At 50.3% G+C, this 22,633-nt stretch overlaps 1 protein-coding gene across 2 annotated transcripts in view; it reads left to right on the top strand.

Annotated features, from left to right (window-relative positions):
* LIMK2 (LIM domain kinase 2) overlaps positions 1–21,808 on the top strand; it is a 34,931-nt gene extending 13,123 nt beyond the window's left edge. The window contains exons 1-15 of one of the 2 annotated variants that reach the window (XM_090062971.1): positions 76–454; positions 6,075–6,210; positions 7,644–7,753; positions 8,041–8,229; positions 8,744–8,849; positions 9,650–9,846; positions 10,620–10,806; positions 13,914–14,000; positions 14,846–14,977; positions 15,279–15,335; positions 15,515–15,580; positions 16,446–16,620; positions 18,873–18,928; positions 19,879–20,036; positions 20,261–21,808. In XM_090062971.1, the coding sequence (XP_089919097.1) occupies positions 402–454; positions 6,075–6,210; positions 7,644–7,753; positions 8,041–8,229; positions 8,744–8,849; positions 9,650–9,846; positions 10,620–10,806; positions 13,914–14,000; positions 14,846–14,977; positions 15,279–15,335; positions 15,515–15,580; positions 16,446–16,620; positions 18,873–18,928; positions 19,879–20,036; positions 20,261–20,417 (1,866 nt within the window). In that variant the 5' untranslated portion in view covers positions 76–401 and the 3' untranslated portion in view covers positions 20,418–21,808. Of the gene's footprint in view, positions 1–75; positions 455–6,074; positions 6,211–7,643; positions 7,754–8,040; positions 8,230–8,743; positions 8,850–9,649; positions 9,847–10,619; positions 10,807–13,913; positions 14,001–14,845; positions 14,978–15,278; positions 15,336–15,514; positions 15,581–16,445; positions 16,621–18,872; positions 18,929–19,878; positions 20,037–20,260 lie in introns of those variants that run through there. The other variant, XM_090062970.1, reaches the window with a different exon arrangement.
* Positions 21,809–22,633: the final 825 nt, after the last annotated feature.

The following is a 22,633-nucleotide window of genomic DNA, read 5'->3' on the forward strand; positions in this document are numbered from 1 at the left end:
GTCCCTTCTGTGAAGGGCTCCTCCTCCTCTCCCACCCTTGGGTGGAACCTGAGAAGGGAAAGCTAACTTGACAGCAGTTAGCTGGCAGCAGAGCTTGTGAGCACTCCAGCAACAGAATGGCTGTCCAGCAAAGTTAATAGTTAAATTATCCCTCCCAAGGGTGCGATTGCTGCTGAAGTAGAGGAGAAGATGGTTCCAGTCATGGGAGCCAGGAAAGCTCTGAAGAGAAATGGGCAGCTCAGGCCCCTGGCACTCCTTGGGCAGCTTCCAAGAGAGGTGAGGAGTCTGAATCAGCACAAGGTGAAGTGAGTCCTTGCTCCTGCCATGCTGCCTGAGTGGAGCTGCTCAGAGGTGGTCGGACAGATTTGCGGCTGAGCTGGTCGGTTATCCAGTGCTTGAAGATGGGAAGTTACTTGTCTCTCCCAGCTTACTTTGCTCCCAAGGATCCCTTTCGGTAAGTATCATAGGCAGACGGCGTCTTCCCTCAAGGCTGCGTCTCTGCCCGGCATATCCTATAACGTCATCTTGAGCAGCTGGAATGTCAGGTTCCTGGAGCCAGCTTCACCTCCGTCTGGGGAAATGGCCAGGCTGGGGCAGGCAGCTCTGTACTTTGTGAAGTGTGAAGACCAAGTAGAGTTCTCAACCAATCTGTGTGCATTTTGTGCTTGGACTGTGCTCTATGCTCTTGCACATAGCTGTTCAGTCCAAATGTATGCAAGTGCCCAGCTTGGATGTGTACCAGCAGCAGGCTCTCAGTGCAGACCATTGGCACCAACTTACCTACTACCTGCCAGGCTGAAGCCAGAAAGAATGTGATTTTTTAAAAAAATGTTTATAGGCATTCTTAACATCTCTTTCCAGACAGCTCATTTGCATCAGGCCCACAGATACACGAGTGTCATGTGCTCTGTGCTGCTATGAGTCTAAGAAGTTGATAATCCGTAGCCATGAATGTGCAGTCATATCTGATTGGGAAAAAAAATCCCGTGCTTTGCAAGCAAATCAGTAGCTCTCTCCCCTCCCCCTCCCTCCAGCCCCTGGATGATTCAGAACATCACTGTTTGGTTTACATAAAATCCCTTTCTGTATTTGAATGTCAGGCATATGGGCCCATTCAGATGTTTGAGAGCTCTAAGGGGCTTCAATTGCACTAGTACCTCGGTGTTAGGAAAGTGCTTTTAATGCTCTCCCTGCAACTGTGGTTTTGTTAGCCTGAGAGATCAGGGAGAACTTTGATTAAAACTACCTGTCTGAAAGCCACTTGAGGCTTGTGTCCCAGTTTCATCGGGCACCTGATACTGCCCTGTTCACACTGGCTTACCCAGCTCCACAGTATGGCTTTTAGAAATTCATTCCCCACCACTGGGTGGGGAGAGTAGCTAGCAGTAGTCTATGCATGTAATGTATACGTGTGTTGGCATACTGTCTGAAAGGTGCGTTTCTGTTGAGCCCAGGGGGTACCATAAGAAACATACATGTGGAAGGAGAGCCTACCTCCCTTGTTTCCTAGTGTCTTTGCCATTGCCCTGGTAATCTCCAGGGTATTACACAATGTTCTTTTGTTGAGCTCTGAACGAGGAGGAGAAGCCAACCCTTTGGTTAGGGTTAAGGGGTATACTGTGTTTCCAATTGTTTCTCTCTAGGTGCCTCTTCTTCCCCTACCCTTGGAGATGTAAGTGCCACTCTTTTGAAGCCATCTTGGGTTTAACTGTTTAGCCTGACAGTCCAAGAGCAATTCCAATTAATAAACTCTTGAAGGGGGCCAGTCCTGTTGGTGTGGGCTTCTTTTCCATAAACAACCTGGCTTTCTTTAGGTGTAAAGGAGGTGGCTTGTCTGCCTTGTGAGTCAAAGGGTCAGGCATGTAGCAGCCTTCCCCCAAACCTGAACATTCAGCAAGGGACAGGGATGCCTTCCACTCAGGACTCCTGCTGAGTTACAGAATGAAGCAGCCTTGGGGCCAAACGCTGCAAGGTGCAGATCTTCAGCAGATGGAACTTGTTTCTCCAACATCTCGGAGAGGCTGAGGATAGGAGCTGCAGGGGCCATGGCAGGGTTTGCATAAGCAGCTTGTTCACGTGAGCCTGGGTCAGTTTGGGCAAAACCCAGCTCTTTCCTTCAGCTGCAAATGCTCCTGCTGTTTATCCCCATTCACTCTTGTGTGAAGCAGGGAAAAGAGCAGCCCCTCCTAGACAGCTGTTAAGGAACTCTATTGTGCTGCATGGCATCCTGTGGAGCAGCAGGGTTGTAGCTTCCTTGGATTCCCAGCAATGTTGCTCCTTTGGTAGAGCAACTTGAGGCTAGTCTTTTGTAGCTCTGACCTGCTCCCACCATGTTCTGAGCCTCTCCATGCCCATGAGGCAGCTGAATCTGTGTAATGGCTTTGGCAGCTTGTGGCACAGCCCACAGCTGAGCCTCATTCACTTCCACCCCTTTGAGCTGCATTTCCAAGGTTACTGGAGAATGGGCATGCTTTTCAGGAATGTGTTGCTCTTTGGTCAGCCCAAGTGAGGGCAGAACTTCCCTTCCTAGGCCTCAGTGACCTGTGCAGAAGGTGCAGGGGTCTCCTCTGGAAGTCAGAATCCTGACAAGTGTGTGTGTGCTCAGAAAACTGTTCCACAAGGGCTAGCTGGTTATGTAGCTGTGCACAGTATTTTGCTGTAGCTAGAGCTTGGAAACCTTCTACCGATGGTGTCCCAGATAGTGAGAGAAGAAGCAGTCAGAAATTCCTGTGGCTGTGATAGCAGAAGGCAGATTGCAAGGGGACATGAATGGTGCAGAGGATGGGCGTTTGTGGTTCCTGACGAATTGGCACGTTTCAGTTACTCTGAGCATGCAATGAGGAACAGATCCCCTGGGATTAAACATGTGCAGATCTTCCCATGGGCTTTCAACAGATGTGTGGGGTGAGAATGGATTTTTCCCCCCAGCTGGGTGTGAGGAGGGTGGGATGGAGTCGCTGCGAGAGAGTAGCCAATAAGTCCCTGCACTGGTGTCCTAGCTGGTTTGGCATAAGCCTAGAGATTTAGTTCTTGAGGTCTGTGCTAACTTCCATTCTGATTGCAATGGAGGGGAGATGGCAATATTTTTGCAGAGAGAGGGGGAGCCTCCTTTCTGTACATCTCCATACAGGGACTTAAAGATCATCTAGAAAAGGGTGCATACCTATAGCAGTGAAAGAGCCATTTGTGACTTCTGTGTAGACTCAAGAGAAACCTGATGCTGTCTTCTCTATTAGTCAAGGTGTGGTCAGTGGTAGTAAAAGGGGGTATCTTGTGGTATGGTGTTTAACAAGTTCTTTCTGCCAACAGTGACTCATGGGGCATTTAACAATGGCTTGTGTTTCTGACTTGTTGCACTTTGTTGCTCGTAGTGTTGCCTCATTGTTCTGGGTGGGGTTTTGAGCCCTTTAGCTGCTATCTTATCCTGTCCAGATTTGTTTAATCGCATAGCAAAGAGCTGACTGCTTGGAGTCTCCACCCCACTACACCTTCCCTTTACAATGGGTCTGCGGCCTTAGCAATACCAGAACTCTTATTTCCAGGTGGAAGCTGGTAACCAAACTGCTCTGATAATGAGACTGGGATGAAGGGGAAAGGCTAGGATGGGACCCATGGAAGTTGTTCAGGGAGCTGCGAACCATTGTCTGGAGGTATGGCTATGTGACCTCATTGAAACTGAGAATTAAGTAAGAAAAAACCCCAAGGTCATTAAATTTATGACCTTGGGGTTTGCTTGGGTAGGGTCCTAAAGTAGCAATGTAGATGGATAAGTCAGGGAAGGCCCTGCTGGCACTCTCCAATACTACACTCTTCCTGTCAAGTGCAGGTCTGATCAGGACTCCTTGTTGTCTGAAGATGTAATCTCTCTCTCTGCTCACGCTGGTACAGACATGCACAGGCAGTAGGAGAGATCTGAAGAATTGTATTTTTGCTCGTGTTGAGCCAGGTGTTCCAGCAGCGTGCTGATCTGCATCTCTGCTGCTCTCGTCCCCCACCCACCACTTGGATCTTTCAACCCAGGGCTGTTTACAACAAGGAAAGCCAAAGGGCACAAGCTGAAGGAAAGCCATGTTCTGCTGCCCCTCAGGGGTTGTGTGCATGCCATTAAGATGGTGTATTCTTTGCAATACCCTAAGGCCAGACGCTACAATATCAAATACATCCAGTCTCTATCCTCTTTAGGCAGCACCTATTACATGTTGTAGGACCCTGCAGTGAAGAATCCTTAAGGTTTCATGAATACTGTGAAAGTGAACTGTTTTGCAAGGAGTCCGTTCCCTTCCCTCCAGGGAAACAACAGTCAGTATCTTATAATTCAGTCACTTCCCTCAAACTGCACACGAACTGTTAAACAGCTTCACCTGGTCTTTCTGCAGCCACATGACATGGAGCAAACGGATTTCCGTGCTGGAGCAGAATCTGGGTCTCCTTTCTTTAATGCACATCTTTTACATCCCACATGCACAACACCCATGGCATAGCTGAGTCCATCCAAAGTTCACATTTTCGTGGGGTGTTTGTGGCTGTAGTTATCTTGACAGATGACGTGATGCTGGAAGCTTTAAACCAGGAAGTGAGTGCCAGTAGCTTATATGGGGGTGGTAGGGGAGAGATTAGGGGCTCTAGTCATGTCACAAGGTAGGCCTCACACTTTCCAGGTGCCAGTCTGATCCCCTTCCTCTGCCCTGCTTTCTGCTCTCTGTTCTATCTGCTGCTGTGCCGTGCTCCCTCCCTGTTCTGCTGTGTGCCGTGCAAAGGCTGCCTGTGTCACTTGTGGCATGCTTGCCTCTAGGAGAATGAGAACAGATCTCATCTCTCTATCCTCTTTCCTCTGTCCACTGCCAAGCTGAACTGGTGCCTGTTGTGCTGTGGAGCATTTGCAAAATCAGGCTAAAATGACAAGCAGAGCATAGGTAGCTTTTTGTTCAGTACCAGCCCACGTGAGAATGTATGCCATTACTAACGCTAAAGCCACCTTTGCTTTCTTCTTGGGCCTTAAGAGGGCAAGTCATGTTGGCAAGGCCGTTATCAATGTAATGCTTTGAACTTTTGTTAATCATCACTGATCTGCCTGTTGTTCCACATTTTCAAGCTGGTGGCTCACCTCGGAGCCAGTCTTGCTCCTCTGGTTGGTGAGGGCTGACAGCGTGCTGCTGTGAGCTGGAGGAAGGATTCAGCTTGAATTTTTCAGCAGCCTGACCATGTTAGCAGTGGAGTCCCATCGAGACCTCGTAGCTGGATGCAGCTGTACCACCGCATGGCAAACCCTCCCTTAGCCTATGAACCACATGAAGATAGAGCAGCAGTGTCCTTAGCACCACATGTGGGGCTCAGAGTCAGACCCATTCACGATTTTGCTGCAGGTCCCCTTTGCGACATGTCATATAGTCCGTACTTGATGTGCCAGAGGCTAGTATCTGAACGGCTTTGAAACCTGTGGAAGTAAGGACTCCTGCTTTCCTTGTTGTCCATTACCAATGTAGAAGGAAAAGCTACAGCTTGGGAGGGAGGGACATGAGTGTTAAAGGGTAAAAGGTCTTGTAAAGCTAGTTACTGAAAGGGTAGTTCTGGAGTAGCCCTTTAGGAGTGGGTCCAGTGTACTGAGCAGAGCTGGTCCCCATTTGCCTCTGCGGTGGGAGCGCTCCAGGAAAGAGATCCTGCCGTTCTTGTGCTTGTTGGAGATTCTGCCACGTGATTTGCCCCTCACGAGTCCACCAGGGGGGCATGGGGCAGCAGCTCTGACTGGAAGGGTGTTATCCTGCTACGCCAGGGTCTGACCAGGGTACAAGTAATGACATGTTGCTAAGCCTCTTTAACGAAAAGGCAGCACAGACCACAGGTTTGTGGTGTCACCGAAGTGGGGAAGCTAGGTGTCATCTTAAAGTAGATGCATTTTAAGTCAAGACCTAACGAGCAGCAGCACTGTTACTCAAAGCATTGGGAGCTGGATTCCTACACGGTCAAGTGTGTCCTTTCTTTGGGGCAACTTTTATGGGGCAGTTGGAGGGAAACCTGCTACTCTCAGCAGTTCATGAGACTGCCAGCTGTAGTCGTGTCCCTTTGTCTTCTTCCAGGTGCTCCGAATGTCAAGACCCCCTCACTAACTGGTACTATGAGAAGGATGGGAAGCTGTATTGTCACAAAGACTACTGGGGGAAATTTGGGGAATCCTGCCATGGCTGCTCTCTGCTGATGACTGGACCTGTAATGGTAAGACCTCTGCAGGCCTCTTTTTCCCAGTCCCTTGTGGAGTTCCTGTCAGTCATGTACTTGCTGCCTACAGAAAATTGGGTGGGAGCCATTGAGTTGGTGGTTAAGAATGTGCAGTAGCTCTTCATCTCAAAGGGATGCTGATTAGTCTTAACTTAGGCCTGTGAAGCAAGGAACTGAGGAAAAGTGCTTTATGCTTCGATTCCAAGGTTGTGCTTCAAGTGAAAGCAGTGGGGTCTTGGACTCTACTCCTGTAGCTCAAAACCAAACTGTGGGGTAATATTCTTGCTCTTTGCCTTTTGGGGGAGGTTCCTTCTGTCAAATTTCAGTCCTGGACAAGATGTTTCCAAAATTGCCCAACAAATGGTTAAATGTCTTCCCGTACCCTCTAGTGGCTCTGCGTAGCCCTGCAATCCCTCAGGCTTTCTGAAGTGTTGAAGTACTATTGGCATGCCCAAAACACAACTCAGCATTGCTCTGCCAAACTGTACTGTACTTGTGTGTCTGAGTCATCTCAGTCCTGATTGAAACATGACGGGTACTTGAGGTGGGGTCTGAATAAAAGCAGTTCTGGCCAACAAACCCTAGTCTGGGGCAGAGGTGGCGTCTGCTAGTGAAAATAATGCAGATAAAGTCTCACTACTAATTAAAACTGTTGACAAAATAAAACCAACAGGGCAAGCTCCCTCAGGAAGTCCTTCAGGCCATGGAGTATGAACAAATCAATGTGGTTTGGATTTTGGGGTTTTTGGGGGTTTTTTTTAAAGCACAGTATTCCCTAAGACCCACATCTTCTTTCTGGCTGCTGCCTGCAGAAATATCTGAATCTTATGTGTTGGGGTAACCATCTTGCAAATCTGTCAGTTCAGGCTGGTCCAGTAACTCAGCCAGAAGCTTAATCTCATTCTCGTACCAAAATGCTGCCTGATGGTTGCCAAAATTTGCACGAGTGCAAAGACCACACCTGCTGCTTTGTATGCTGGCCTGCTGGTTACAGAACAGTGGGCACATCTACAAGTTCATTAGTTCATAGTAATTATTGAGCATTGAATTTAGTACTTGCTTAAGGAAGTACTAACTAAATGCACAGTAACTAGAGTTACTGTGTAGTAGTGCTGGTGCATGGGTTTTTAGTGATGCTTACTGTGCAGTAGGGTGTTAGCATAGTTTTGTCCTGACACACTACTGCATGGTGTTATTAGACTACTGTGCATTAAGCATCTCATGTAGATGCACCCAGTGTGTTGTAACATGGCCCTGAGCAGGAGGCTCAGGAACCGTGGGAGGGGTTGACAGCCCCCTATCTAGTATAAGGATATTGCTTAGTCTCAGACTCTGTGAATGTAACATCAGCAGAAGGTACAGTCTAGCTTCCCCGGTTTCCTTCTAACTGGACCCCTGCTTGATCAGACCTCCTTTGCTTCTCCATGTAGGTAGCTGGAGAATACAAGTACCATCCAGAATGCTTTGCTTGCATGAGCTGCAAGGTGATCATTGAAGATGGAGACACATATGCACTGGTGCAGCACTCCACTCTCTACTGGTAAGATGAGACATGTGAAGCTCCGTACTTTGCTGCCAGAATGATACTGTGCATGCTGTTGCCTGTTGTACCTCTAAGCCACCTTCCTTCTTCTGCCTGGTGGCTCAGTTTGGCTTCACTACCAGAGGGAAACTTGCAATCTCATTTCTAGGGCCTAAGGCACGTTGCGTGGGACAATTGATGGCTGCTGAGAATGAGAGTTTAGTTCTCATTTTTTGGGAGCAATAGGACCCATGCATGCAGGGAAGGGATAAGATGGACCAAAGTGATTCTTTGCTTTTTCCTAGTGGAAAGTGTCATAACCAGATTGTGTTGGCACCGATGATAGAGAAACACTCTACAGAATCACTGCGTGAGCAGCTGCCATACACACTGACCCTCATCTCCATGCCTGCAGCCACTGATGGGAAGAGAGGATTTTCAGTGTCTGTCGAAGGGGGTTGCTCCAGTTATGCTGCCAGTGTCCAGGTGAAAGAGTGAGTATGAGGAGGCCATAGTGGCTGTGCTGGGTACCTGTATGTCTGTACAGCGGGAGCCAAGCAAGGGAAAGTGAGAGTCTTTAATTGCCAAGGTAGAATCTCATGATCATAGCAGCCTGAGTATGTGTTGGCTGGTCACTGTTGTGTCATCTTGTATGCTTTTGGCTAGCTTGGGAGGTAACCACTCAGTTTGGGGTTCTCCACTGTCTGTCTGTAAGATCGCTTAGGATGTTTATTGTGGTATCAGAAAAGCTAGTGACCTTCCCCAAGTCTGCTGTTTACTTCCCTCTCATCTCTGTACACGAAGAGAGGATCCTCATTACGCTAGCTTAGACACTAGCACCATAAAACAATTGTCATTGAAACTTAACATTCATCAACAAATCAATGTCACTTCATGTCTAAATCCCATCAAAGAAGAGAATGCTTCTTGGGGAGCAGAGCTCTATACATCCTTCGTGATCAGTGTTTAGACTGAGGAGTTTTCCAGCATGATTTTCCTTACATTTAGAGTCAATGGACTGCACATTAGCCCAAATGTCCGAAATGCCATACATCCTGGAGACCGGATCCTGGAAATCAATGGGGCCCCCATTCGCACATTGCAAGTAGAGGAGGTGAGTCTTGTTTGGAGTCCAACTTTCTTCTACCTCAGCATTCTTCCTTCTCTTCCCTGCGAGAGCCTTTGTTGTCCCTCCATTTGAAGCCAGAGTCTGTGAAGGTGAAAATAGCAGCTGGGAGACAGTGGTTTGAAAGAAGCTCAGAGTAAGTTGGGGTCAGTCAGGAATCCGGAAGGTGGTAGCCTGGAGATGAGGTGGGTGCTTGACCAAGCCACTGAAATGCAGGCAGTTCGTGTGTATCATGAGGCAGACCTGGTTTTAAGGAACTGCTGATCAGTCATAGTCAGATACAGAACTTAATAATCTTTTGTTTGGTGTCTGGGTTTGCTGGGTTCACTTTTCCCAGTGAATTGCTTGCAGTGCGAACCAGAAGCTGTCAGTGCATGGTTAGACCACCCTTGTGTTCACAAAACAAGGGAATTTTGTCCACTTTTGGCATTAGCAGAGACTTTGAACCATTCCCTTCCCTCCCCACTTTGTGGACAGAGTAGTGGCTCTGCATGCTGATCTTGGGGTAGCTTTGTCAGTCTCTGAGCTGTCTGCCAGCAATGGACAGGATGGAATCTCAGGTGCAGCTTTTGGCTGCATTGCAGAAAAAGAGAGTTTGGTTTTGTGGAGCTGATCAGAGCAGGGGAGGCTCTCTCTATAGTGAGGCGCTCTCTTGTGAGCCTGAATGTTTGTCAGGCAGAGCTCTGGAGCGACCTGACTCAAGCAGTCTGTGGAGGGTGTCTATCTGGCTTCATGCTTGGAGTAGTCCTTCTCCTATGCTATCACCCTGCCCCTGGCTTTGGTTGCAGGTAGAGGCCCTGATCCGCAGGACAAGCCAGACACTGCAGCTGCTGATCGAACATGACCCTGTCTCCCAGCGACTGGACAGACTGCGGCTGGACTCTCGGCTCCCAGTCCACATCAAAACTCCCATTTCCCCTCGTCCCATTTCCTCTTTGGATATCAAGGAGAACCTGGAAGGAACGCTGCGCCGGCGCTCCCTCAGGTACAGAACCCAGGGAGAATGGCCTCCCAGCTAGTGCCTCTCGAGCCAGAGTGCCAGGCCCTCTAGAAGCTGCCCCACTTCAATAACCTGAGGGTGCAGCACCCTGCTTATAGCTCCTGTCCAGTTGCTCGTGTTTAGCCAACTCTGGAGCCTGGCTAAGTGCCTGGTGATGCAGTAAGTCCAATCTTTATAGGAACTGTTGCTTCAGCCAGTGGGGGCCCTCTGGTTCCCTTTGCAATCCTTTCCCCTTCAGGCTGCCAGGTGCAGTAATAGTGATTTGTCATTACAAAAGCTTAATGAGGGACTGTAAAAATTGTGACCTCTTAGCAACAGAAGCCTGAAAGGTCCAGTTTCTGAGGGATGTGACTGTGCCCTGCTAAGAGAGGCCTGGGACTTCAGCTCTAGAAAACCCTCCCTTCCCAGCCTGGGTAAACCCCACTCTGCTGTCCTTACCTTGTGCACACTGCAGTTTAGGCGAGTCTCTCCCTGACACCTGAGCCCTCACTTGGAATTAGAAGTAGCTTCTCATATGAGGTAGTGCCACTGATTAGGTGGAAGCCACAACCTTTAATGTTAATTGATGTGTGGGTGGGAAAGCACTGAGGCTGCTCTGACCATATCTGGTAACCATGTGGGTGGGTATGTGCTATAAGACCTTCCAGGTTAGGAGGTTTCACAGTTCTGCAGAGCTTGATGGCTGCCATTGCCCTGGGTTTAGAGTAAGTGACTTCCTCAGCAGCGTCCTAGATCTTCTGATATGCTCTACTCCTCAGGAGAAGCAACAGCATTTCTAAGTCTCCTGGTCCCAGCTCCCCAAAAGAGCCCCTCATTCTGAGTCGAGACATCAGTCGCTCTGAATCCCTGCGCTCTTCCTCCAGCTATTCCCAACAGATCTTCCGGCCTTGTGATCTGATCCATGGTGAAGTACTGGGGAAAGGATTCTTTGGACAAGCGATTAAGGTGAGTGGGGCAAACCTGGAGGCCTGTGCTTGACTGTAGCTTACAAAAACCTGAAGACACCACAGCAAATCCCAAGTGACTTTTCCTCTCTTCTCTGTCATGCTCTGGTTCTTGGAACTTAACTAGCTCTTCTGTTCTCTTTCGTTCACTTAACTTGAATGTAGCTACTGGGAGAGATGGGTAAGACTTTGTTGGAGGGTTTCTCTGCAGCCTTGCTTGTATATCAGCCTAGTATACTGCATGTGGCTGTATCTGGTTAGCCCTCCCATGTGTGGGTCAAACCTGCAGAAGGAGCGAAGGGAGGAGTCCTCATCATTGCATGATGCATTGTCTTTATAAAGATGCCCACTCAACTTCCAAATCCATTTTTGGATTTGTTTATGTTTATTGATATTGGTTATTTCCTTCCATGAAAGATACTTCTGGGCAGCTTACTTGTCAAGGAGTGAGCACTATCTTCCTCTGCTTCATCCTGTGTAGCAGTTCATATACTCTACTACTCCTGCAGTAATCTGCTTTACTCTGTTGGGAATATGAGTGCTTTGTAACCTAGACTGCGCTGTTTTCAGTCCTTGGTATATGGTACCTGTACTAATGGGCATATCTTTCTTCTTCTCTGCTCATAGACAAATATTAGGCCAGGTAAGCAAAACTGTTTTTGTCTGCAGCATGTTTTGCCATCTACATCTCCACTGAGTTACAGCTCAGAAGCATTTTCCCTCTGCTCCACTGGCTAATGGTGGTCCCATTTTGATGCATGCGCTGAAGAAACCCCCTCATTGAGATCCATAATTGCACTAGTCTTATTTAGTGTAATTGATGCAGCAACTTATGAATTCCACATAGCTTCCTTTCACCTCCTGTCAGTGTGCTTTAGACCTCTCCAATGTCTTCTGGCTGGAAGGTGTGTTGTGTCTTGACATGCTGCTAATGTTTGGATGCTTTACTTAGGATGGGAGGATTGGGAGGGACAATGTGTGTGTGTTAGGCACCCTGTCTTGGGCTTTCAACCTAACGCAGAATAATGCCAGGTTCTTCAAGGTTGTATACAGTATGCAAGTGTAGGGGTCTTTCCAATAGAGCATGGCTTTTCAAACTCTGGACCAGTGGTCCCTTTCCAGGCTGGCATTTGTTTTACAATTCCTCTCCCTGAGACCAGAGGAAAACTTTTATAGTTTTAAAGTTCTGGAAGTGACTTACTTTGAAACTTCACAAAGATACAAAGACGGTTCCCTCCATGTGATGGGGACATCTGTCTTGTGAATAGATATTTTGAGACTGAACTTGGGGAAATGGTTGCTTTTGACTCTTTCAGTTGTCAGTTGTACATTCTTGATGATGTGAAACCTGACTGATAAGAGGAGGGCAGTGGGATTAGACATTTTTAAGTTTTCTGCAGCTTTGCAAAGGCTTGGTTGAGTGAGGGTGGTGGATTCACCCTTCTCCCTTTGGGTCAGCAGAATAGTCTTGTAGGTGGGTCTTGTGTTTCCTTAGATGTTGAGGTAGAAGGTCTGGAGAGATTCTCCTGGGTTTTACAGTCAGCATAAAGTCTGAAACCCAAAAACTATAGTTTCTTTTGAGCTTCAGATGGGAGGCTGTGTGGGACTCCGTATTCAACCCACTCCTGCCCTGCCCTGTGAAAACCCTGCCTACTCTTGCATGTTTTCCTTTAATTGTATCCCTTTCCCATCTGCAGTGACTTTCATTCCCATTTCAGTTTGGCACCAGGGAGAGGCTTCCTCCCATAGATGGGTCAGCTGGGCTCTATAGAATCCTGTTTCACTTCCATCCATAGCTTCTGTGGATGGAAGCAGCTGCTCTGTGCATGGTCAGGACATTTATCTTCTACTCCTGGAGAGAAGATGGTTGTTGAGGTATCCAGAGATCCTGGCAGAGTCGAGTGATCCACCTAAACAAGTGGTGCTCAACTTCTTGGTGGCATGTGCTGGATGATTGGCATGGGCCTGACTGGGGTTAGCATGCCAGCACCAGGCCCCATGCTGCCCACCTCTGCCCTCCACGGTCAGAGTGGGGCCTGTGCTACCTTCAGCTCTGTGCTGCGGGATTGGCTCGCATACCACTTCTAGCAAATGCTCTTACCGCTCCCTGCTACCAAATTCTCAGACTTGCGGGGAACTCTGCAGGCTGGATGCCATGGTTCTGCGGGCCAAGCACCCCAACTTAAGACCAGCAAGGGAAGAAGGTCTGCAGGGTAACTTGCCCTGTGATTCTTCAGAGTTAGGGTGGTATTTTACCTTGGAGATCTGCCATTTTCTGAGTTTGGGGCTTTTGCTGGATAATGCGGTGCAATAAAGCCATGAAGTAGTGGGTGGGGCTGATGGCTCTTAGGAAATACCTGGCAGAGTTTTTTGGGGCACCTAAGACCCTGTGACGCCATGAGACTTGTAGATGCATCTTGCCTGCCAGTGCTTTGGGAACCTTGTGGCAGACTGCAGCATGGGAACTTGATCAGCGCTTGTCTGGACTAAACAGCCTGTGCCTCCCGGTACAGCCTAGCAAAAGAGCAAGTCTTTGACACATTGAGCAGAAACCAGAAGGCATCAAGGAATCTGGGGAACTTGGGATGAATTGCTTAGCTGCTCAGCCTGCCTCACAGAGTGTCACTGGGAATGTTGCTAGTACAGTGTAAAGCTGATAGGCCTTGTATATCATGCTGTATACATGCCTAATGGTGTCTGTGCAGTCTTGCATGAAAATTCCAGGCACGTAGGAGTGCAGAGCTAATGCTAGTAGCTGAGGCTGTAGCATCCTCCAGAGCACAGCCACATTCTGTGCTGGTTGAAGAGGATCACCTACTGAAGATTTAGGTGGCCATATGGCATAGCCCTTAGACAGGCCCTGAGTTGTTTGTGCCCATTTATCACTTCTGGAACCCTTTTATTTTATTTTATTTTTTTGGCAAACCTTTTGTTTTCAGAGCAGTTCCCATAACTCCTTGGATCCTGCCTGAATGGCCTCTTCTCTCCATCTCCTCACTTTGGTCCTATGCCCTTGTGTCCCAATGCTTTGGGAAGCTGTGCATGAAAGCATCAGATCTCCACAATCCCTAGTCTTTTTCCTGCAGAAACAGTGTCTGTCTCCAACAGGTGACTCACAAAGCAACAGGGAAAGTGATGGTGATGAAGGAGCTGATTCGCTGTGATGAAGAAACACAGAAGACTTTTTTGACGGAGGTAGGAGCAAGGTCTTGCATGAGGACAACCGAGCCAGTGCTTCCCACCGGGTTGGCTGCCCACCTCCCTGCTCCCATTGGCATCCCGATCCTGGAGTAACATGTTGGTAATCCTGCAGGCACCAGGACTGCTAAGAGGGGAAAGATTATGTGAGAGGGAGAACACATTTGGCCAGATGCTTGCCACCATTAAATATGACTAATTTAAAATAAAAGCAGACATAGATTAGACTCCCAGTTCATTAATTTTCCATGCTAAAAGGCACTTCTTTAGCCTAATAGGCTGGGCAGTGTTTTAGTGTAAGTGTACTGGCCTTGTCCCCCAAGGTTTCACAGCTAGTGTTGTGGCACAGAAATATTAATGGGAAGCTCAGACCTGATTGGTGTGCAGTTTATAATATATGCGAGAGGGATTCTTGACCTGTTCCCTTGGTGCCTGCTTGCCAAGTTTTCAAAGTCAGGCTTTGCTTGTGAATGCAAGCAACAGGGCAGCAGAGTCTGAGAGGTCCCTTCCAATCCTGTGTTCCATGCTCTAAAGGCAGCCTCCAGTTCATCCTAATGCTTCCCTTCCAGCTACAAGCACATGCCAGCTGTACTGCAGAAGTCCTGTTCCTTGTGCTGTAACCAGGGCTTGGTGCACTCTCCTGGAATATTGGGAATGGGCCAGTTTGCTAAAAGAATGAAGGGGCAGGAGGGGATCCAATACCTCGAGACTGGGCTTGGTGGAAGTGTAACGTTTTGCCAGCAACTCCTGGAATGGAACAATTCCCCTTGCCCCCCAGGTGAGGATGCAAAATTTTAGTTGGGCCCACTCCGTCTCAGGCTGGGGTGTTTGTGTCTACACAGGTGAAAGTGATGCGCAGCCTGGATCACCCCAACGTCCTGAAATTCATTGGTGTGCTGTACAAGGACAAGAAGTTGAACCTCCTCACCGAGTACATCGATGGCGGGACACTGAAAGACTTTCTCCGCAATGCGGTGAGTGCCTTCCTGGGTGTCCTGACCAATTTCCAGCCAGGGTGAAACACTGCCTGCACCTGCACAGCGTTGAATTCAGATGGCCTATCCTGCAGGAGCTCAGCAGTTCAGGCCTTGGCTTCTCCGTCTCCCCTTGGAAGCCAGTTCCCCTGAAGCAGGGGGAAGCTGTCCCTCCTCTAACCGGCCCTTGGAGAAAGCACCTCACTCTGCAGGGCTGTGTTATGTTCCCCAGATGTTTATTCCCTGTAAAAGGCTGGCACCACCTGGCTGATGTGACCACTGAAGGTTCCTTGTCTTGCAGGACCCATTTCCCTGGCAGCAGAAGGTCAGCTTCGCCAAAGGAATTGCCTCAGGAATGGTGAGCCAGATCCCTTTGATTGGGAGAGCAGCAAACTGCCAGGGGTTACAGCTAACACATGTGGCAGTGCGATCTGTAATGGGCTGAAGAAGCTTTACAATAGGCAGGGGTGTACGATACATGCTGAGGGCTGTGTTCATGGGATACCTGCTAATGCCGTTCTCTTTCCTCTGTTTCAGGCCTACTTGCACTCTATGTGCATCATTCACAGAGACCTGAACTCTCATAACTGCCTGATCAAACTGGTGAGTTGTGCCCTGAAGTCTGGTCCCATCTCCTATCCTCTGTCTGACTTTTTTCCTGTTAAGCTTCTCTCTGCAGCAGCTATACATCTTGCTCTCTCTGTACAAATCCAGGACTATCCCTTATGCAGTTGTATAGCATTTCTGTTAGGCTGGGTTTATGCCCCAGGCAGTCAGGCTGCACCTGGGAAGGACTGTTGCACAGTCTGCTTATCTGGCTTTCACCTTTTCCTCCGTCCCACCCCGATGAACTGTTTCCCTGTGCTTCTCCACCCTGTACTGCTCTAGAGCTGTTCACACCTGCCACTCTGCAGTTGCTGCTGTTCTTTCGGTTCTACCGTGCACCGTGTTCACTTCTGTCTGAGATCCATAGGGGCACTCTGCATAGTACTGTATCCATGGAACCTCACCTATGAGTTTTGTGTCTTCGGCCCTGTCTGCGTGTTCACTTAGCCAGAATATTGGCTGAGCCGAATGGCTTCAAACCCCACAATCAGATCTGGGCAGAGTGAGTTTCCTGGGAAAGACTTCTGGCTAGAATGAGACAAACTGGATGGAAAAAGCCAAATGTGTTAGCAACCGTGGTCAGGTTTAAATGACCAGTTAGATAACTCCCTTGCCTGCTTGTTGGACTCTTTCTTCCTTGTCCACAGGGTCCCCTCTCCCTTCTTTTCCCCACTTCAGTCAGCAGGCTCACTTGTTTACTCCACTCAACCACTTAGCTGAAGGAGGCTTCCTCACAGATACTGCTCTTGCAGTGCTCTCATATGCAGTCTACACATATTGTGTTTCCTGGCACTTTGCTAATGGGCTACTCTGGGGAGGAGCTGAGAGCACTCAGTTACATGTGATTAAATCCTTTGGGTAGGACAAGACCATTGTGGTTGCTGACTTTGGTCTCTCTCGGCTGATTGTGGAAGAGAGGAAGAAACCCACCTTGGAGAAGCCATCAGCCAAGAAACGCACCCTGCGCAAGAGCGACAGGAAGAAGCGCTACACTGTGGTGGGGAATCCGTACTGGATGGCCCCGGAGATGCTGAATGGTAAGCTGCCCCTGCTGGAGCAGGTGCTGGGTCACTCCAGGCATGAGGTAGAGCTTATAGAAATAGCAGAAGTTCTGGCTGTTGACAGTACTTAAAATTGTTAGCTGCCTAAAGCCTCAGATCTGCTGAGGAGTTAGCTGATTTCAAACATGCAGATATGCTGGCCCATCTCTGCTTTGTGTCTCAGTCCTGGTGAGCTCCTGTTGCCTCCCATGTTCCTGGCAGCTCCTCCCTGCTGGCTGCCAAAGGCAGTGGTACTAAACTTGCTCCGATTCCAGATTTTGGTGACAGCAATGGAGACTTGGAGAATGGGACCTGACCTTAGTCGGATCAAATATACTGGTGTGTCTCTGTTCTGATCATGAGCTAGTGAACTTCATAGTCACAGCGAGCAGGTCTGTAGTCAGAGCTGTCCTCTAGCTTGTTAGACAGGCCCAGAGGGGACATGAGGGGCAGCCACCTGTGACTGGGTTCTCCCAGGCCTCAGGGTGAGAAGGAGAATAACTGGCTGAGGGCAGATCTTTGGCACAGGGGCTTGACATGTGTTAAGAGCAGCCATGGATTCCTGATGGGATGGTCTGCCCATGCAAGACCTGGAGGAACATAGTCATCTCAAACTTCTCTAGGTAACTGAGCCAGCTTATGACAAGGCTACAGCAGGAAGACAACCAGCCATCAAAGCCCAACAAGGGAAAACAGGGAACTACTTATGTTCCAGGCAATATGCCTTGATTTCCTTTGACAGCAGCTGTTCTGGTGTCCTGGGAAAGGAACTGCTCTGGGTTACAGCCTTGCATCTTCTTCTCCATCCTCGTTCTATTTTCTGGCTGCTTGGTGCCACCTTACCTGTGCCCCTGCTCCTCCCCTGAGGTCTGTGTGGTGGGGGCCTTTTGGAGCAGGGCAAATCCTTAACCACTCTAGTGAGGCAGAAGAGAGGAGATGTTGGCATGCTAAGTTGCATGTACTTGGCACCTGCCAAGAGAATGATGGCCCATGAAACACAGTAGAGCTTACCCTGATACTGCATCCTGAGGGGAGGCAGGGCTGCTTCATTCACAGAGGTGGGCTGGGCCCTGCCATAATGCCAGGCTTGGCTGGGGAGGCAGAAGCCCCACAATATGCAGGCTGCTCTCGCCAGCCTGCTGAACACTCTGTTGGCTGAGACCTGCTTTCTCTGCCTCGGAGCATTTCTGTCTGCAGAATTTAGTGCCTTTGCAATCCGTGCTGCAGTACTGGGCATTCATCTTCCTCTGCAGACAGCTCTTCGTCAGTGACTGATGATTAATGTGCAGGGGCAGCAGGTCTCCAGGGCTGATGCCAGCAGCTGCTTGCTTTTTTCTGAACCAGGGTGTCCCTTCTCCCAAGCCCCCCTGGAAGCAGGCTGTATCACAGACCTTCTTGAAATACACGGAAGATGCAAGGTGGGCGCCCTGAGCTAGGTAGTCACAGAATAGCTATGGTAGTGGAAGCTTTTGTTCCAGTCCTCTGTGCATCCTGTCCCATGTGCTTGGTAGGAAGGTAGTTCAGGTTCCAAGGTTCATCCCATTCTCACCCTGTCTGCCTAAGGCCAGTAAGATGCCAGTTATAGAGATGACTCTTGTCATAATCAAAGCCACCATGCAGCCACTGGATGTTAGTTGTAGGTCCCTGGCCACTGAGGATGGATTCAAGTGCCCTAAAAATGCAGCTCTGCCTCTTGGCCATCTACTGTGTCACAGAAATTGCCACAGAGACCCTTCACCTTTTGCTGGCTAACTCTGCTGCCTGGAATCCTCTAGTAAGTGGCCTCCCTCTGCCCAGTGGTGGATGCTCCCCACCTCCTGCAGTGGCTTCCAGAAGGCTGGGCGCTAGTAAGTGAGTTTGTTGTCTGAAATAAAAAACAGCTGCCGTCGATGATGGACAACAGGCTAATGGCTGCTCTGGTAGACCAGGACGCCCTTGCTGGCAGGGAGGGTCCCATCCTAGCAGGGATGAGGGCTTAGCTCTGCAGAACATCCCCTGAGCGTATCTGTGAGCAGGGCAGTCTCCCTTCCATCGTCATTGGGATGCTGCTGAAAGTGAAGGGTGCTGCCTGCATAGAAAGAACAGCTGCACCGAGCACCTCAGACCCCTTGCTGGCCTGGCTGCCTCTGCCCAGAGCACTAATTTGTGTTCTGCTGATCAGCGCCTGGGCTGCTATGCTGTGAGTGCCAGGCAGATTACCTGTCCCTGAGACTGCCAACTCATGAGGCCTCCTGTGTTGTCTCCTGCAGGGCAGAGCTATGATGAGACCGTGGACATTTTCTCCTTTGGGATTGTTCTCTGTGAGGTAAGGCCAGGCTGCACAGAGCTGGTCTCGTGGGGTGTTTTTGAAAGCTGTTTGTTCCTGCAGCCTGTCCCATTCCTGTTCCTGTTCTGTCTTCTCTGCCCCGGGCGTTAGGGGAGGCAGCTCTGTGTGGCTGAGCCTGGGGCTTCTGGCACAGCTGCACTGGAACTGGGACCAGAACTTGGAGTTTTTCCTGCCTCCCCCATCTCCTCACTCTTCATAGGCAGAGGGATGAGGGGGTCTCTGCCATAACCCCTTGGTCCAGTGGTAGAGCTCCCTCCCTGTGCCTGGGAGCCAGAGCTGGGGAGGGGATGGGACTAGCTGGCTTGCTTTAGTGCAAAGACCTCAGAAATCCATTAATACTTTCCAGCCAGAGGGCACTGAGAGCTGAGATTCCTCTTCCCTCTCTCTCTCTGTTGCGACTTTAACTTGCCCGCAGCAGGGAGACCCCGGAGCTGGGGATGCTTGCTCCTGCCATGTATTTTGGGATAAGTAGGGCTTTGCAGTGACCTCCCCCCTCAACCTTTGAGCCAGATGGCGTAGAGGGGCTTGTGGCAGCCTGACAAATAGCTGAAGAGGGGACCATTCTCCCATGGGTAGGGGGATTTAATCATTGAGGACAGCATGTATGCACTGCTCTTTGCCTGCCTGTGCTAGGACATTGAGACTGTCCTGTCCTTGCTGGCAGCGATCCCCTAGGGAGGAAGTGGGCTTGGCCTGCCCTTCACCTGCCATAGGAGATGTACTGCCAGGCTCAGCTGGCACTTTGGGGTGGGTGTGGTCCCTGGGTTGCTGTGGATGCTCTGCTTGCTCTATCAGGTAACCGGCTCTATTCTAGGGCAGGTGCTGGTGCCATCCTACCTCACCCTCTTGTTGCTGGTCACTAATGCTTCCCTGGGGTCTACTACCCTCTTGGGAGCACCAGAGAGTAAGTGGCTTCCTTCTCTCCCCAGATCATAGGGCAGGTGTATGCTGACCCCGACTGCCTCCCTCGCACACTGGATTTCGGCCTCAATGTCAAGCTGTTTTGGGAGAAGTTTGTCCCTGCTGACTGCCCCCCGGCCTTCTTCCCGCTGGCTGCCATTTGCTGCCGACTGGAGCCGGAGAGCAGGTGGGCTGTGGGTTGGCATGGGTGGACGTAGCTCTGTCCAAGTGCCATACCTCAGGATGGCCATCTGTGCTGGGGCTAGTATTGGCAGGGGGTGCAGGCCTGTATCCCTGACCATGTGGGCGTGGACCTGCGGGGGGGTGCTCCTCTGCATGCAGCGTTCCCATCCCACTGAACCAGCCCTGGTGTTGCTGCCCACTCATGTGTGTTGTTGCTCTTATTCCTAGGCCTCCATTTTCAAAGCTGGAGGATTCCTTTGAAGCCCTCTCACTGTACCTGGGGGAGCTGGGCATCCCCCTCCCATCTGAGCTGGAGGAGCTAGACCACAATGTGAACGTGCAGTATGGGCTGAGCCGTGACAAGCTGCCAGCAAACAGCACCTAGGCAACCTGTCCTGCTGTGGGTGCTACTTCCAGTGGCCCCTGTGTGAGCAGCAGGTAGGGAGAGGCACTTCAGCTACTTCCAGGGCATTCAAGGGCACCACGCCACATACTTGCTGCATCGCCTCCCTTGTGACACCTGTGTGCTCTCTCTCCTCGGCCTCCGGGTTTGCCGCAGATTGATGACACGTCTTGGAAGTGTAAGGGACCATGTCCTGCCAGCCGCACTGAGGAGGTTGCTCCATACACGCTCCAGGCCCCCCCATTCTCATTGCTGTGGTGCATTGAACTTGACACTTGACTGTAAGCTGTGAAATCATCCTGGCCTCTCTGCCAGGAAGGGAGTTGCTGTAGGAAGCCTCCTTTTTTAGGAACTGCATTTCTGGGCTAGCCCCTGGCAGGCCCCCACCCCGGACCACTCTGCATGGGAGACCTGTTGAATTCACTACAATTGAGAGTGCAGCTCTGCCCGGCTGCCTTGCTTCCACCCAGTGTGCACTGGCGATGCTTCAGAGCTGCCCCCAGGCTGGGAACTTGGCTCCTTGTGGAGAAGCTCCAGGAACTGGAGCACTTCTATTGCAGTGGCCACCTGTGGGTAACTCTAGTGTCTTTTCACACCCCCTGCAAATACCTCAAAGAGCCATTTGGAAACACTACAGCCAAGCTCTCCTCTGCCACAGGATGCGGCTGAAGCTGAGCTAAGATAGGGCCAGCAACAGGCCATTAGTGTGAGCTGCTCAGGCGCCACCTTCCTCTGAATCAGTCTGCACTACTACCTTTCAAGTCCTAACCCCTGTGAAATGCAATACAACTGGGAGTGCATTCATTGTTACCCCCCAGCGCAGAGCATGGCCCAATACTCCCATCAGTTCCCTCATGCCCTGACCAAGCAGGGTGCAGCCACAACCCAGCTGAGCCAGTGCAGTTGTTGAGGCTTTTGGAAAGGGGACATGACCTCTTGCTTTAACTTCACCTTCCTATAGAAGGAGCTCCTGCAGATGCTGGCTGCAGACCAGCTCCAGTGCTGCTGCCCCCTTGACTTCTACCTGCTGCCTGTGCTGGGAGCGGGTGTCACTTGGATCCCTGCAGGGGCTAGAACATGGTGTGAAATCCTGTGTGGAGCAGATGTGGCTGCCAGCACTGAGCGTCTGGTTGTGCTCTAGAAATGGTAGGGCCTTCCCTGCCGCCTGTCGGGGGAGGCCTGTGGCTGGGTCCAGTGGGTTTTGGGCATTCTGACTGAGAGCGCTGGTCCTCTGCTCCTCCCGCGCTGGACTGTGAGGGGGAGCTCAAAGGAGGGCAACTTGAGTGCTTTGTGGGTAGGAACATGAACTGTGTGACTTCAACGGTTGTTCTTTGACTAAATTAAAAGCAATAAATGTACCCTGTGGAACCATGGCTCTGTCTCCTTTCTCAAGTTTTTATGACTAAGAGGAGGTGCTGCTGGGCACCTGGCCCTCTAGTTCAGCAGGGCACACATGCCAGGGGAATCCTGCTATTTGAGAAGGTACTTGAGAAAAAGGCATGGAGCAAGCTGGGTGCCCTTGTGCCTGGCCCGAGCAATACCCTGACCTCAAACTTACCGTATTCAGTGGAACAGACCAAAGTAAAGACGGCTTCTCTGAAGCCTGCCCAGCACAGTGCTGCCTATGAGCTGTGATGGGCTTCTGAGCAACCCTCAGCACGTTACTTTAAAAGGGGCTAATGACACCGTGCTCCTCCGCATCTTGAGATGTACAGCTGGAAAGTGCTTTCTAGAGGGAGATCAAAATCCAGGTGTGGCTATAACAGCTGAGAAGCTGGCTCTGCTGCTGGCTCCTGGTCTCTTCCACTGTAGCCTCCCGACTTGGTCAGTGCCTGCATCAGCCTCTCCAAGCAGAGCCAGAGGCTGGGGCTTGACCCCGAGCAGCAGTAAAACAGAATCCCTCGCATCAGAGGAAGAAAGGACAAAGACGGATGAAGTCATCCCTCTGGGGGCCAACCTGCTTAGTCACCACCCTTGGCCTGGGCTGGAGCTGCAGGCAGCTGCTTTTCAGGAACACGGCTCTTCTAAAATGGGACCGTGCCAGCATCCACAGCATCACCATCCCAAGGGACTGCATCCCCCCAAGGGCTGGGTTCTGCTTAGGGTTGGGCTGGCTCCTTTGCATTGGCCCTGCTGGGGAAGAGTAGCCATGAAAAGGCCAACCAGCAAACTAGTCTGCTGCTGGCTGGCATGGGGTA

Source organism: Crocodylus siamensis, chromosome 9, assembly GCF_052110815.1.
Source record: "Crocodylus siamensis isolate JL-2025a chromosome 9, ASM5211081v1, whole genome shotgun sequence".
Classification (NCBI taxonomy): domain Eukaryota; kingdom Metazoa; phylum Chordata; order Crocodylia; family Crocodylidae; genus Crocodylus; species Crocodylus siamensis.